A 12,916-nucleotide genomic window follows, 5' to 3' on the forward strand; every position below is an offset into this window, starting at 1 on the left:
CTAGTTTCTCTGGCGACGTGTGTATTTCAGGGACGGGTCAGCCGCGGCCACCTGTTTCTGCAAGCAGGGGGAGAGCCAGCTGACCCATGAGCCGCTGGAGGAAGAATGGATCCCTCACCGTCAGATTGAAGAAGGGGAGAAGGAATTCTATGTCCGGAATTGCCAGGTAGGCTTGTGCCAGTTGGCGAGGAGGGTTAAACCTGTCCTCCTGATACTACAGTCAGTGAGAAGACTTTGAACCAACCTTCTGTCCTGAAACCTTACTCATAGGGGGTCTGAACTTGCCATGGCAGAGAAATGGGGTAGTAATCAAGACTCTTAACAATTGCAGGTGACAGAAACTCAATTTAATCTTGGTAGGCAAAACGGAGAATTGACTGGCTTAAACAGGCTGAGTGTAAGAAGGGCAGGACCACAGGAGCCAGACTCAAATACCATCAGGACGTTTTTTTCTCTCTGTCTCCTCTGCTGGTTGGTCTTATCTGCCAACTGGCTTACCTTACAAGGTTAGATGGATTGAGTTAGCATATGTTTGGCCTCATGATCTGAGAGAATAGGGCTGTTGGGGGAGGGTGGTCCCCCAGTCCTCCCACCTGCCTCAGGCTGCACTATGAAAAATCCTGGAGGGAGGCTCCTAGGCCCGGAAGAAGTACCCAGGTGGGAAATTTTCGTCAGAAATACGTTGGTAGATTTGAGGGGTGTCAGAGTCCTCAAAAGTCAGGGGTAATGGGAGAAATGGGGGCAGGTAAGTGCTCGGCAGACAAAAACAATAGATGTATGCTATATAGGCAAGTAGAATCCAGTACTGGGTTGATTAAAAAAAACACTCTTACTTCTTTTGTGTTTAAGGTGCTTTCATATATGTTGTCTTATTGGGTCTTCCTGAAGCCCCCATGGGGAGGTGCATAGAGTCCGAATAGCAGTGCTGACTCCAGTGGACTGTTAGGTGGCACTTAGGTGAGCTGCTAGGAGGTTGCCAAGCCTTTCTCAGGATGTGGAGCCCCCAGTGCTTGCCGAGATCTAGGTGGGCACACTCTCCCTGCATCCTCCCTTGGCTCTCTTGGAGAGTGAGGTTCTTGCTGGACGGTTGTGCCATATCCCAGCTCCCACCACGACGGTCTCTGTTGCAGGTGCATCAGAGGGTAAGCGAGTGTACACGGGTGTTGAGGATCCTGCAAGAGGTCACTGCTGGGCAGATCGTCCCCAACATCTTGCCCGATGGGTTGGATCTGATGACCTTGAAGGTATGGCAGCAATTGGTATGACCTGGAGCACATGTATTCATCAGGACTTTTGGGGTTACAAATAACAGAAACCTAACTCATCTGCTTAAATCAAAAGAGAATTTATTGGTTCAGTAAGTTAGGAAGACCAAAGGCAGGCTGGCCTTAGGCCAGCGTAGTGAGATCCAGGGTCTCAGACATTCTCATCAGAGCTCTGGCACTCTCTTCCTTCTCCTGGCTCAGTTCCACTCTGTGTGTGTGGGCTTCATTCTCACCGTACTCTCTCCATTAGGCAGGAAAGATGGTTGCTGGCAGCCCAAGCCTGTATTTCAGCGCAGCTCCAAATTTAAAAGGAAAAGAGATGCTCTTGGCTTCCACTATTCTCTGAAGGCTGTGGCCCTGCTTGGGTTACATGTCCCTTCCGGACCAGTCACTGTACCAGAGGGACAGGGTATTCTGATTGGCCTAAGTTACACACCCACTTCTGGGTCAGGGGAACCTGAGCGCCAGGACTGGCATCCCTACAGGGCCACACGGGTAAGGGGAAAATGGTTCGTTCCCCAAAGGAAGGTCTGTTCAGCAACAAACAACGTGTGTTTCCAGCAGACTAATTCCTTCCTCTGCGGGAATCCCAAAAATCCGCCCAGGAGGATAGAAACTGTCCCAGCTGTGGAATTTGGTACCTATGAAAATACATTCCCAAGCCCCCCATCTTTCCCACCTAATTTCAAATGTAGCTCAGTCTCTATTTAGAGAACCAAGAAATCACACAAAAGCATGAAGAAAAACATGTTTTTACATGTTGACATTTGCCTTTCCAGTTCCTTTAAAACATGTAACACATATGTATACATTTTTAAAAACAATAATGTTATCATTTAATACAAGATGTTTTGTGGCCCTTTTTTTCACTTAGCATAATAGTCTGAATGTCTTCTTATACCAGTTAATATTTTTCTATGGCATGATTTTTAATAGCCATGTAATATTGCATCACATGAATGAGAAAAGCGTATGTGTTTGTGTACATATGTATATCCATACATATATCTATATAAATATACATAAAATAACAGTTATTGCTGTATGAGTACTTACTATGATAAGAGCCCCTCACACAAACTTACGCAGCATTATTAGCTCTTTCCATAGAAAGAAACCAAGGATCAAAGAGGCTAAGTATCTACCCAAGGTTACACAGCCAAGTAAGTGGTAGAGTTAGACTTCAAACGGGGGCTTTTTGATCCCAAAGCCTATGCTGTGTGCCCCAAAGCCTTGTTAGAAAATGCCTTTTAAAGGCTGTGGTCGAGTCAAGGCCATCCAGGGCACAGCATCTGCCTGGAGGGCCAGCTGGGAGGGCAGACATCTGTAGCCCTTTTCCAGCGATGTGATATGTGCCACCAGCCCCCAGCAGACAAGCAGGGTCCCAGGCGCTGAAGGGCAGGGCTGCGTGCCTGTGAGCCTGAGACAGGCATTGGGCAGGCTAGAGTTGAGTTGGATTATTATGATTTGGAGAAATACAGAATAAAAACAGCTAAGAACATTTCCACCTAGCAAATTAAGCTCTGAAAATTGGTTACTCATTCTTGTTGGCAAAGCTGTGGGGAAGTAGATAGTCTGCTGTGTTGCCCATGAGAGTACAGATTGCCCCACGCAGGGCAGTTTAGCAATAGCTATCAACAGTACAAATGTGTATACTCATTTCAATATCCAGTTCTGGAATTCTGTAGATATCTGCACATGCAACCTGGTTTATTCTTTCCACCATTGTTTGTAACAGCAAGAGACTGGTAGTATCCTAAGTGTTCTCCAGGAAGGAAAGCGGGTTAATAGATTATGGGACAATGGATGTATCAGTTTTGGTAATGCTAATTGCCATAACTCCTAAGTCCTAGATCTCAGTAGTTTAACAATAGAAATTTACTTCCCTCCCATGCAAAGTTGCAAATGGGTGCTCCTCTTGCAAGGGGTGACTCAGGAATTCAGGCTCCTTTCAGCTTATAGCTCTACCCTCTTCTACTTGTGAAACCCAACTCCACTGTGTGCATTAAGCCAGGAGTTGGGGAAGGGCGTGGAGGTTTGTACGAAACACTTTTTATGGGCCAGGCCTAGAAGTGGAGATACTGCTTTCACGCTCCTTCTTTTGGCTAGAACTCAGTCCCAAGGCCACATCCATCTGCTGGGAAACAGAGTTTAGCTGTTTGTCCAGGAAGAAGAGAGACAGATTGGTGATCAGCCAGCCGTCTACGCCATGGGGAAACCAGATGTAGCTATAAAAAGATAAGGAAGGTCTTTATGTAACTAACATTATTATGCACAAAGGTGAGTTTTGTGTAAAAAGAGGGGGTGTATAGATTCACATTTACCTATGTGTGCATTAGTAAGCTCTCCAAAGACACTGAAGAAGGTGTTGGGGGTAGGTGTTGGGCAGCTGTATGGAAAGGGAATGTGGTACGTGGGTGACTTTGCTATATGCTCCTGATTCTCAGCGTATATAAATATATTAACCTATAAAAAAAAAACTGAAGTGGCCATCAACCAAGTTGTTGGTCTGAAGGTACTAAGCATAGGGGGAGAATTTAGGTACAGGGCCTCAGGGTGGAAACTAGAGAGAACAGAAGAGAGCACGGGTTCAGGGCAGAGGCTGGGCGGCAAAGGCTACAGAGATTTCCCTGAGCCCCTCGGCAGGCGGCTATGGTGGCTTTTTATATAATCGTGCCCTGAAGGCTTCTGGGGACAACTAGAAATAGATACTTGCGGAGCCTGGAAGAGCAAGCAGACTCACTCTGCGGGATCAAAGTCAGGACAGATATCCAGAGGAAGTAGAAGCTGAGTTTGTTTCTGCACGAGCAGACCTTGCTTCAGGGGGAAGTGGACAGGCCGCAGGAGCTTTCCGTTCTGTTCTCGACTTGGCGCCTGCGTCACCCTTTGGACCGGCTGTAAGGCAGGGATCTAGGGGTTGGAGACCGTTCTCGTTCCTAACGTGCTCTTACACGATGGATTTGTGTGGAATCACATCATTTAGGCCCCGTCGTTTATTCGTGTATATTTGGATGTCTCCCCTAGTCCCAAGTATTACAGGTGGTATGATTACAAAAACAGAAATGAAGAACACAGGTTTCAGAATCCTGACTACAGAAAGTTGTTCAGCCTCGGGATTGCCGGACTGGCTGCTCTCTGGTGAGCAAGGGGTTCTTACGGTGCAGGTGGGAGCTCACCCTCCCCACCCCCGCCCCGTATGGTGCTTCTGCATCCATGTGTCGCTCTTTGCCTCTTGCCTCTGAAGCATTCCTGAAAAAGCAGCCCCGCATTTCTGATTTGGTTCAGTTCTCCGCTTTCCTCAGGGCAGCATCAACATGAGCCGTGTGGCTGTGATGGGACATTCATTTGGCGGGGCCACAGCTGTCTTGGCTTTGGCCAAGGAGACCCAGTTTCGGTGAGTGTCCCAGCGATGCTTCTGTGAGCTCCGCGCACCGTTTACTCATTCAGCAAGTCTTTGTCACGCAAGTGTTACGTGCTCGGCACTGGTTTGGGGGCTGGGGATTCAGTGACGAACAAGAAAACAAGGTCTCTGATTTCATGGAATTATGTTATTGTGGGAGGAGAGAGACGAGTAAACAAGCTAACAGCCAAATCCCCAACACTCAGGTGCAGTGAAGAAAATAAACCAGGCTGATAACACCAGAGTAATTGGAGGCTTCTTTGAGAAAGTGACATAAGCCAAGTCTTATAAAGAAGACAACCATATGAAGGTCCAGGGGAGGGATCATTCTAGGCAGAGGGTACAGCTAATGCAAAGGCCCTGAGGTAGAAAGAAGCTTGCCGTGTCATTGTGGGAAAGGCACAGTGAGTGAGGGGGAAGTGGTTCAAGATGTGATCAGAGACATAAACGGGCTAGATCACACGGCCTTTTGGCCAGAGTAAGAGAGTTCAGTTTTATTCCAAGTATGATGGGAAACCATTAAGGGTTTTAAGCAGAGAAAAATCTTTTTTTTTTTTGAAGTTTTTGTTTATTCATTTAACTAATCGTTACACCCAGTATGGGGCTCAAACTCACGACCCTGAGATCAAGAGTTGCATCCTCTTCTGACTGAGCCAGCCAGAGACCCTGAGAAAAATCTTATTTACACTTTACAATATCCCTCAAAGGGACATTTGGGTGGCTCAGTGGAGTAAGTGTTTGGCTTGATCTCAGCCCAAGTCTTGATCTCAGCGTCGTGAGTTCTAGCCCTGCGTTGGGCTCCATGCTAGGCATGGAGCCTACTTAAAAAAAAAAAAATTAAAAATAAAAAAATAGAAGGTCCCTCTGGCTACTGTATGAAGATTGGACCATAGCAGGACAAGACTGAAAACCAGGAGGCTAGTTAGAGGAAGGCCATTTCAGAGTCAAGGTCAGAGGTGATGGATTTGCATTAGGATGGAGGTGGCAGGATGGAGAGATACGAATTGAGTCAGGATATGTTTTAGAATTTAAGTGGGAGATGATTGTCCTTTATTGACGTGGAGAAGACTGGAGGAACTCTGGGTAGGGGAGAGGAGCTAATCTTGGGGCCTTAGGTCTGCCCCAGGTAACAGATTACTGCTAGACACACTGGCCGTATGTTTGAACTATGGCACAAAGGAGGCCTTTCCTGACCTCCTGTGCCACGCACACTGTGGGCTCACGTAGCTCCTTGTGCAGTCAGGGCACTGAGCTCTATTTTGTTACCCTGTCTGTTCTATCTCCCCTTCTAGACTGGGAGCCCCTGAAGAGCAAGAACTGTGTCATTTATCTCTGTACCCACAGCACAGGGCTAAGCACATAGTAGGTACTCAATGAATGTTGAATGAATGAAGTGCCTTCTGAGTAACTCAGGTCAGCTGCCTGAGAGTAGACCCAGGAAAAGGTCCGATCCTTGCTGTCAGGGAGTTTAAAATCTAGAAGGATCTGGGGCGCCTGGCTGGCTCATTCAGTAGAACATCCAACTCTTGATCTCAGGGTCGTGAGTTCGAGCCCCATGTTGGGCATGGAGCCTACTTTACAATAAATAAATATAAACAAACAAATAAAATCTAGAAGGATCTTTGGTGACAGGTTAAAGTGATTTCTAGCCAAGATCCTAACTAAAGAGTCTGGGCCCTTGTACCTTCTTCCTGGCTTTCTGAGCCTTTGTCCCACTGAAGGGAAGAACCCTGCCTCTCCCCGCTTGCCTAACTATTCTTGCCTGGGTTTCTGCATGGCAGTTCCAAATGTCTGGTCTTGTCACAGGTGTGCTGTGGCTCTGGATGCTTGGATGTTTCCTCTGGAACATGACTTTTACCCCAAAGCCCAAGGCCCCGTGTTCTTTATCAATGCTGAGAAATTCCAGACAATGGAGAGTGTCAACTTGATGAAGAAGATATGTGCTCAGCATGAACAGTCCAGGATCATAACTGTCCTGTGAGTAAGCCCCAGGCTCATGACCATGACCCCCAGTGTCCTCTCCGTTTGCTGCTCATGCTGACTCTCTCTTAATTTCTTCTAAATTATCCATAAGCTCTACCCATAAATACAATACTTAAATACTTCCTGAAGTGCAAAGTCTTAATTTCTTTAGGATGTCATATCTGTCCTCCTCCACTTAGCTCCACCTACAGCAATTCCTTTACTAGTTTATATGACTTGATGACAGGATTTACCTGTTGCTTTCTGGAAAAAGGGTACTGCGGGATTGCGAGTTGTACAATAGACCCTTGACATTCACAACAGGATAGACTTATGGAGACCTTGACTGCCTCAATTCAGATATCTTCCATAAACCATCTCTATTCTGCCCGAGAGAAACCATATTCTCTTCACTCCATTGGTAGCACTATCAGATGGTTTTCTCTCAGGAAACACTTATCACAGAAAGAAAATTTTGAGTGACCTTCAGATGCGTACCGTAGATCGGAAGTGGCACAGAGTTCAAGTGCAGGGCTGAAGGCTCCCTGACAAGTCTCCAACTTGCTTCCGCCCTGCACGCGAGCCTAGCAGAACCTGACCACGCATGCCTCAAGGATTCCAGGTCCTATTTCAGCAAAACAACAAGTAACTGCATGTCACGGGCTTCTGGAATCACTCGGGTAGTTGAAATGCTAAATCCAAAGTGCTGGAATGCTGGGAGTCCCGTAGGCAGTACTTCCCTTGCTCCCCTTGGCTAGGCTGTCTTCCTTAGGGCCAGCCCTCCCCTTTCCTTTTGAGCTCTTGGCAGCCAGGGACTGCTTGACACTTTCCCCCACACCAGTCAGATTGAGGATAATGATGACCTCTGGAGGGAAGGGAGGTGAGAGCAGTTGGGAAGGGGAACCCAAGGGCGATTTCATTACTGGCGTTGTATTCTTAAACCAAGTGCTGGATACTCAAGTATCCATTGTATTATTCTTTACACTTTTTCATGTGCCATAAGCACCACATTTTTAAAAAGTCAGGTTTTCTGCGTGGTGTCAACCAAAGTTTAGCGTTTAGATTTTCTTCCCTCATTTAATTGACTAGTAAATATTTAGTTGTGACTCATAGCCCAAAATGAATCTAGTGAGAATTTCACTTTTGTATTAAACGTGTTTGATAGCAAAGAACTTAAATTCTAATCCAGAAACCCTCGTTTCAAGGCGTTTGCCCTTACTTTTCTGATGACTTCAATGAAGGCAGGTGATTCCTTTTCCTGTTTACTTTGTGGCACAGTTCTGACAAAGAAGGAGCTGATAGGTTTTGTGACTGTTCAGAAGTCACCGGGGAAAAGCCACGGTGTGATAGTTTATAATCCCAGTGGAATGGCAGGTAGGGCAGGCCTCGCCTCCCCGCCCTGCGCCTGCGCACTCCAGCGAACTCACCCTTTCCCAGCACTGTCAGACAGTGTGATCTAGGGGTTAAGGCAGCTTTGAAGCCAGGCACACCTGTTTTCAAGTCCTAACTTTGTCCCTTCCTGGCTCTGTGACCTTGGCAGATCATTTCCTCTGATTCCGTCGAAAGGAAAATGCTTCCTTCCAAGATTGTGATGAAAATTCAGTGAGATAATGCACATATAGCCCCTTGCACATGGTAGGTTGCTTAGCAAATATTTGCGTGCCCTCACCTCCAGACCCCTACCAGTTACTCGTTTCTCTTTTCCTCTAGTGGTTCTGTTCATCGGAGTCAAACTGACTTTGCTTTTGTGGCTGGCAGCTGGATTGGTAAATTCTTCTCCACTCAAACCCGTGGGAGCTTGGACCCGTATGAAGGTCAAGAGATTATGGTGAGGGCCATGTTGGCCTTCCTGCAGAAGCACCTAGGTAAGGAGAGGACTGGGGTTCGTGGGCAGCGGGGGTGGGGGTTCCCCTAAGATTTCCCTGCCCAGTGGCCTGTCCTGACATGTCCCAGGTCAGGAAGATTTATGGCAAAAGGAAAACCTGAGTGAAAGAGAAAGTTGCATGGAGTTATAGAAAGTTACAGCTGTATACACTTAGCTGTAAGTTTGGAGAGCCTGACTCTGTCTCTTACTACCGGAATGACCTTGGCCTAGTCATTTAACTTCTGGCCTTCGTTTCCTCACTGTAAATGGAATTTTCACCTCTCTCTCTCCTCCATGACCTGTGTCCTGACTCATTCTCACTCACCTCATCTGTACTGCACAGGAGGTTATGATGATAAATGGGCTAAATTTGTAGAAGTGCTTTAAACAAAACGAAGCATGGAAAAGCCTTATGACAAGTGTCATACATCACAGACCAGCTAAATGGCAAGGCCGTAGAGGTGTTTGGTCTAGCTTCCCACCCAGAGGAGCTCTTCTCTTCCTTCTTCCGCCACACAGTCAGGCAGCATGGAGAGTGCACTGCTACGAGGGTCAGCCCTCTCCACCTCTCTATTTTATGACTGGTATTCTAGTTAGGCTCGTTTTGGTTACAAGGACTAGAGATTCACTCATTTACCTCGAGAAGAAAAGGAGAGTTTGTTCATGAAAGTACACCTGCCACGTGAGAAGTGAAAAATTACGGGAACCAGGGTCGCTTACGGGACTGACCTCTCTCTCTGGTCTCTCTCATGGGCTCAGTCTCTCTGTCTCTTCCTCTCATGAAATCTCTGTTTCTCTTGCCTCTGGTCTGTATTTTTCTCCTTTTCTACTCTGGTTTTTCTCTTCCCGGTAGCATCGACTTACTCGTCGTTACTGGCTCCTCATAGCTTCGGTTGGCTCGAACCACTCATGGCTTGGTCTCCTACCTTGTGGCATCCTTTCCTCCGTGGCTCCCACTGCTCACTGCCGCATTTTCTAGGATTTCTTTGACCAGATTCCCAAGAGAGACAGCTTGATTCTCCCAGCTCACCTTTACCTAGCAGCACGTTGTAGGCCACTGCCCCACTTAGGCTCGGAGCTCTCTTGACCGGATATCCATTTCTGATCCAGCCAGAATGGAATCCGGCTACCACTGAGGCACAGACTGACCCCTCAGCAGTCTCGTGCACAGTACAGTTTGCTTTGGGAGCCAGGCCTGCCTGAGTTTCCAGGGTCACCTCACTCTGGCCCAAGACCAAGGTCTGATCCTTTCTGAGTCCTCTCCACTTGCCCTGGTCGTCCCCTCAGGGGCAACGCAGAGAAGCCTCAGACCCCTTGCACATGGCAGCTCTTTAGATACTCAAAGTCCCCCGTGGCGTCTGCTCTGTGTTTTCTGTTCGGTAAGCTGAATGTCTGTGGTACCGCCACCTGTCCCTGTGTGGCTCCCCACGTTGCCATTTATTATCCCCTTTGGACTCACTGTTTGTCAGGGTGCCTTTTAATGTGTGGTGCCCTGACTTGAACGTGACATGCTGGGTGTGGTACGTACCCAGCAGGATGGTCCCCTCTGTGCCCTGGACACTGGACATCTAGTTGCATGGCCTGAGTGCATTAACAGTTCCAACAGTTGCCTAACAGATTTGGTGTGGATTCAGTTTGCTTTTAAAGCATATTTGTTCTATTATGAATGTATCGACTCTCTTAACCTGAAGTTACAGATCTACATACCTGTTCATTTCAACTTGCTCCTTGTGAGCCATTATGCCAGCCTGGGTTTAGACTTTAGGGTTAATGGCGACTTTAGAGCATCACCCTGTCACCTCGTAGGAGAGGAATGGACCCATGACTCTAGACTTAGATGGGGACTGACTACATGGTCTTCGGCCTGCTTTCCCTGGTAATTGTTAGCATCATGTCATTAGGTAAAGAGCAAAAGATGACAGGGAGCCCACCATGGCATGATTGGGCTGCCTTTAGGAGCAATGTCTGTTGAGCTAAGATGCTCATTACCGAAGACCAGCACAAGAGGAGACGGGACGGAGGACAGTCTTAGATTGTAGGGGGATTATCGAGAACTTGCTCTATGCCAGGCCTTACACTGAGTACTTTAGATTCACTATCACATGTAATCCCAAAGATGACCCTCTCCAGTAAGTACTTTTGTTATTAACTCCATTTTATAGATGAAGATACGAAGCTTAGGAGATTGAAGTAATTTGTTCGAGGTTATCTGGTTATTAAGTGGCAAGGCCAGAATGCAGCCTAAATTGTCTGATTCCAAAGCCCACATACTGAGTTGGTGCACTGTCGTGCCAGCAACTCTGATGACTAAGGTATGGACTCAGTCTTGAGGAGACACAGAGAGAAGGCCCTAGCTGACGGAAGGGAAAGGACAGCCAGGAAAGGAGGCCCCTTAGACAAAGTGATGCTTGTCCTTAACCTTAACAGATGAGTCTGGTTCACCAAGGAAGGGGCAAGGGTCTTCTAAACAGAAGGCACAGAGGCTTGTGCGGTCAGTTTGGAGAAGCTGTGTTTAGTGTATCTGGCGTTCAGCATAGTGAATTGGTGGTCCGGTGCAGCGGTCCGGCTGCATCATGGAGGACGGGCGATGGGCCTGTCTGAGAGGCTGAGGGCCCCAGTCGGAGGCTCTGGTGTAACCAGGTGAGAAGAGATGAGACAGAGTCTGAAAAGGCAAAGACTCTCCACTTGGGGCAATTAGCTTTGCAAAGGGAGAAAAGCATTCTGGTGGCCACATGGTACATTGTCACATGGGAAACCAAAATGGGTTGTAGTGAGCTTTACCTCTTCCCGCTCCTAAAAGTACCCCTGGGAGAGCATCTGTCACTGACCCCGGGATTTCCTTCTCTTCTGGTAAGAAGATTGTGCTTCTTTCCTGTGAGCTACAGGCAGCTTCTACCTCCACTTTTCCATTCTCCCTTCTCCTTTTTCTGCAGACGTCTGACACTCTCCCCTCCCCTGTCTCTCCGCTGATTAACTTCACCTCCCACCTCACTGAGAAAATGGAAGTAGTCAGTGCTTCCTTGAAATCCCAGCGCCTCTCTACCCACCTGTGTGCAGACACTCAGCTCCGAGTCTGGTTACTAGCTCCCAGTCAGTTGTCTAACTAAGGCCAACCCCTCCACCCGCACACCAGGTTCCCTCCTCTTCCGTGGGCTCAAGGTGATTGTGCCAGCAGGTTTTCCTCTTATCTTTGATCATTAGTTTGCCCCTCTCTACTTGGTTCGTTTTACCCTGAAATTTCTTTTTTATTTTATTTTATTTTATTTATTTATTTGAGAGAGGGAGTAAGCGAGAAAGAGAGAGAGAGGCAGCACAAGCTGGGGGCCAGGCAGAGGAAGAGAGAGAAGCAGGCTCCCTGCCAAGCAGGGACCGCAATGTGGGACTTAATCCCAGGACCCCAGGATCATGACCTGAGCCGAAGACAGATGTTTAACTGACTGAGCCACCCAGGCGCCCCTCACCCTGAAATTTCTCTTAAAAGATACCCACTTGTCCCCACTTTCCCCTCCAGTTACCACCCCATTTCCCTGTTCCTCCCAAGAGCAAAATCAAAAGAATGTCCTTCTTTACTCTCTCTGGTTCTTCTCTTTGCATTCTCTCTTAAACCCACTCCGGTCAGGCGTTTGCATCCCAGTTCCCTGTGAGAACTGCTTTCGTCAGCGTGGCCGGTGAGCCTCACAGCCCTCAGTCCGGTGGGGAGAGTTCTCATTCCTCATCTGCTAGGGCGCTTAGCAGCTTCTGACAGTTGGTGACGCCCTCCTCTGTGAAACCCTGTGTTCACTTCCAGGACACCCCACTGTGGGTTTTCTCCTATCTGGATGTCTGTTCCTCCTAGGTCTACTTTACTGCTTCCAGGGCTCAGGGCTTGAACTTCACCTCTGTCCATATCCCCTGATGTCATCCATCCACTCTCATGGCTTGAAGTCTCAGGCTGACAATGCCCCACTTTATGTCTCCAGTTCGATGTCTCCCATGAACATCAGATACATATAACCCACCATGCAACGTTTCTCCGTCCAGTAGACCTCTCCAACAAGACCCGATTTCGAGTTCCTGAAGCTGACGTCTTCATTCTTGTCTCTGCTCCCCTTTCCAGTCCCTCAGAGATCCTGTTGGCTCTACCTTCCGACTACATATGGAATCTCGTCACTTGTCCTCACCCCCATGACTGCCACCTGTCCAGGTCGTTCTTCCCTGTCCTTGTGTCCCCACATGGTCTTTTCTTAATCGAGCGGCCAGAGTGATCCTGGTAGAAACTAAGTCCGATCTCTCATGCCCCTGTTTCGAATCCTCCAGGGGCTCCCCATTTCTCTACGAGTCAAAGCCAACGTCCAGTGTCCTGCTTGCCCCATACAATGCAGCCCTCGGTCCCTCCTGACCCCCCCCCCCGCCCGCCGCTGCTCCTTCCCAGCTGCCTTAAGTGTT

At 47.9% G+C, this 12,916-nt stretch overlaps 1 protein-coding gene across 2 annotated transcripts in view; it reads left to right on the forward strand.

Moving 5' to 3' along the window:
- PAFAH2 (platelet activating factor acetylhydrolase 2) overlaps positions 1-12,916 on the forward strand; it is a 43,960-nt gene that overhangs the window by 13,271 nt on the left and 17,773 nt on the right. For both annotated transcript variants that reach the window (XR_015722704.1, XM_045782065.2), the window contains 5 exons: positions 31-166; positions 1,131-1,244; positions 4,568-4,659; positions 6,472-6,642; positions 8,338-8,492. Coding sequence is in view for 1 of the 2 variants with exons in the window: in XM_045782065.2 (XP_045638021.1) it covers positions 31-166; positions 1,131-1,244; positions 4,568-4,659; positions 6,472-6,642; positions 8,338-8,492 (668 nt within the window). In the remaining variant the exon portion in view is untranslated. The remainder of the gene's footprint in view (positions 1-30; positions 167-1,130; positions 1,245-4,567; positions 4,660-6,471; positions 6,643-8,337; positions 8,493-12,916) is intronic.

This window comes from Ursus americanus, chromosome 33, assembly GCF_024610735.1.
Source record: "Ursus americanus isolate L20-20 chromosome 33, mUrsAme1.1.p, whole genome shotgun sequence".
Classification (NCBI taxonomy): domain Eukaryota; kingdom Metazoa; phylum Chordata; class Mammalia; order Carnivora; family Ursidae; genus Ursus; species Ursus americanus.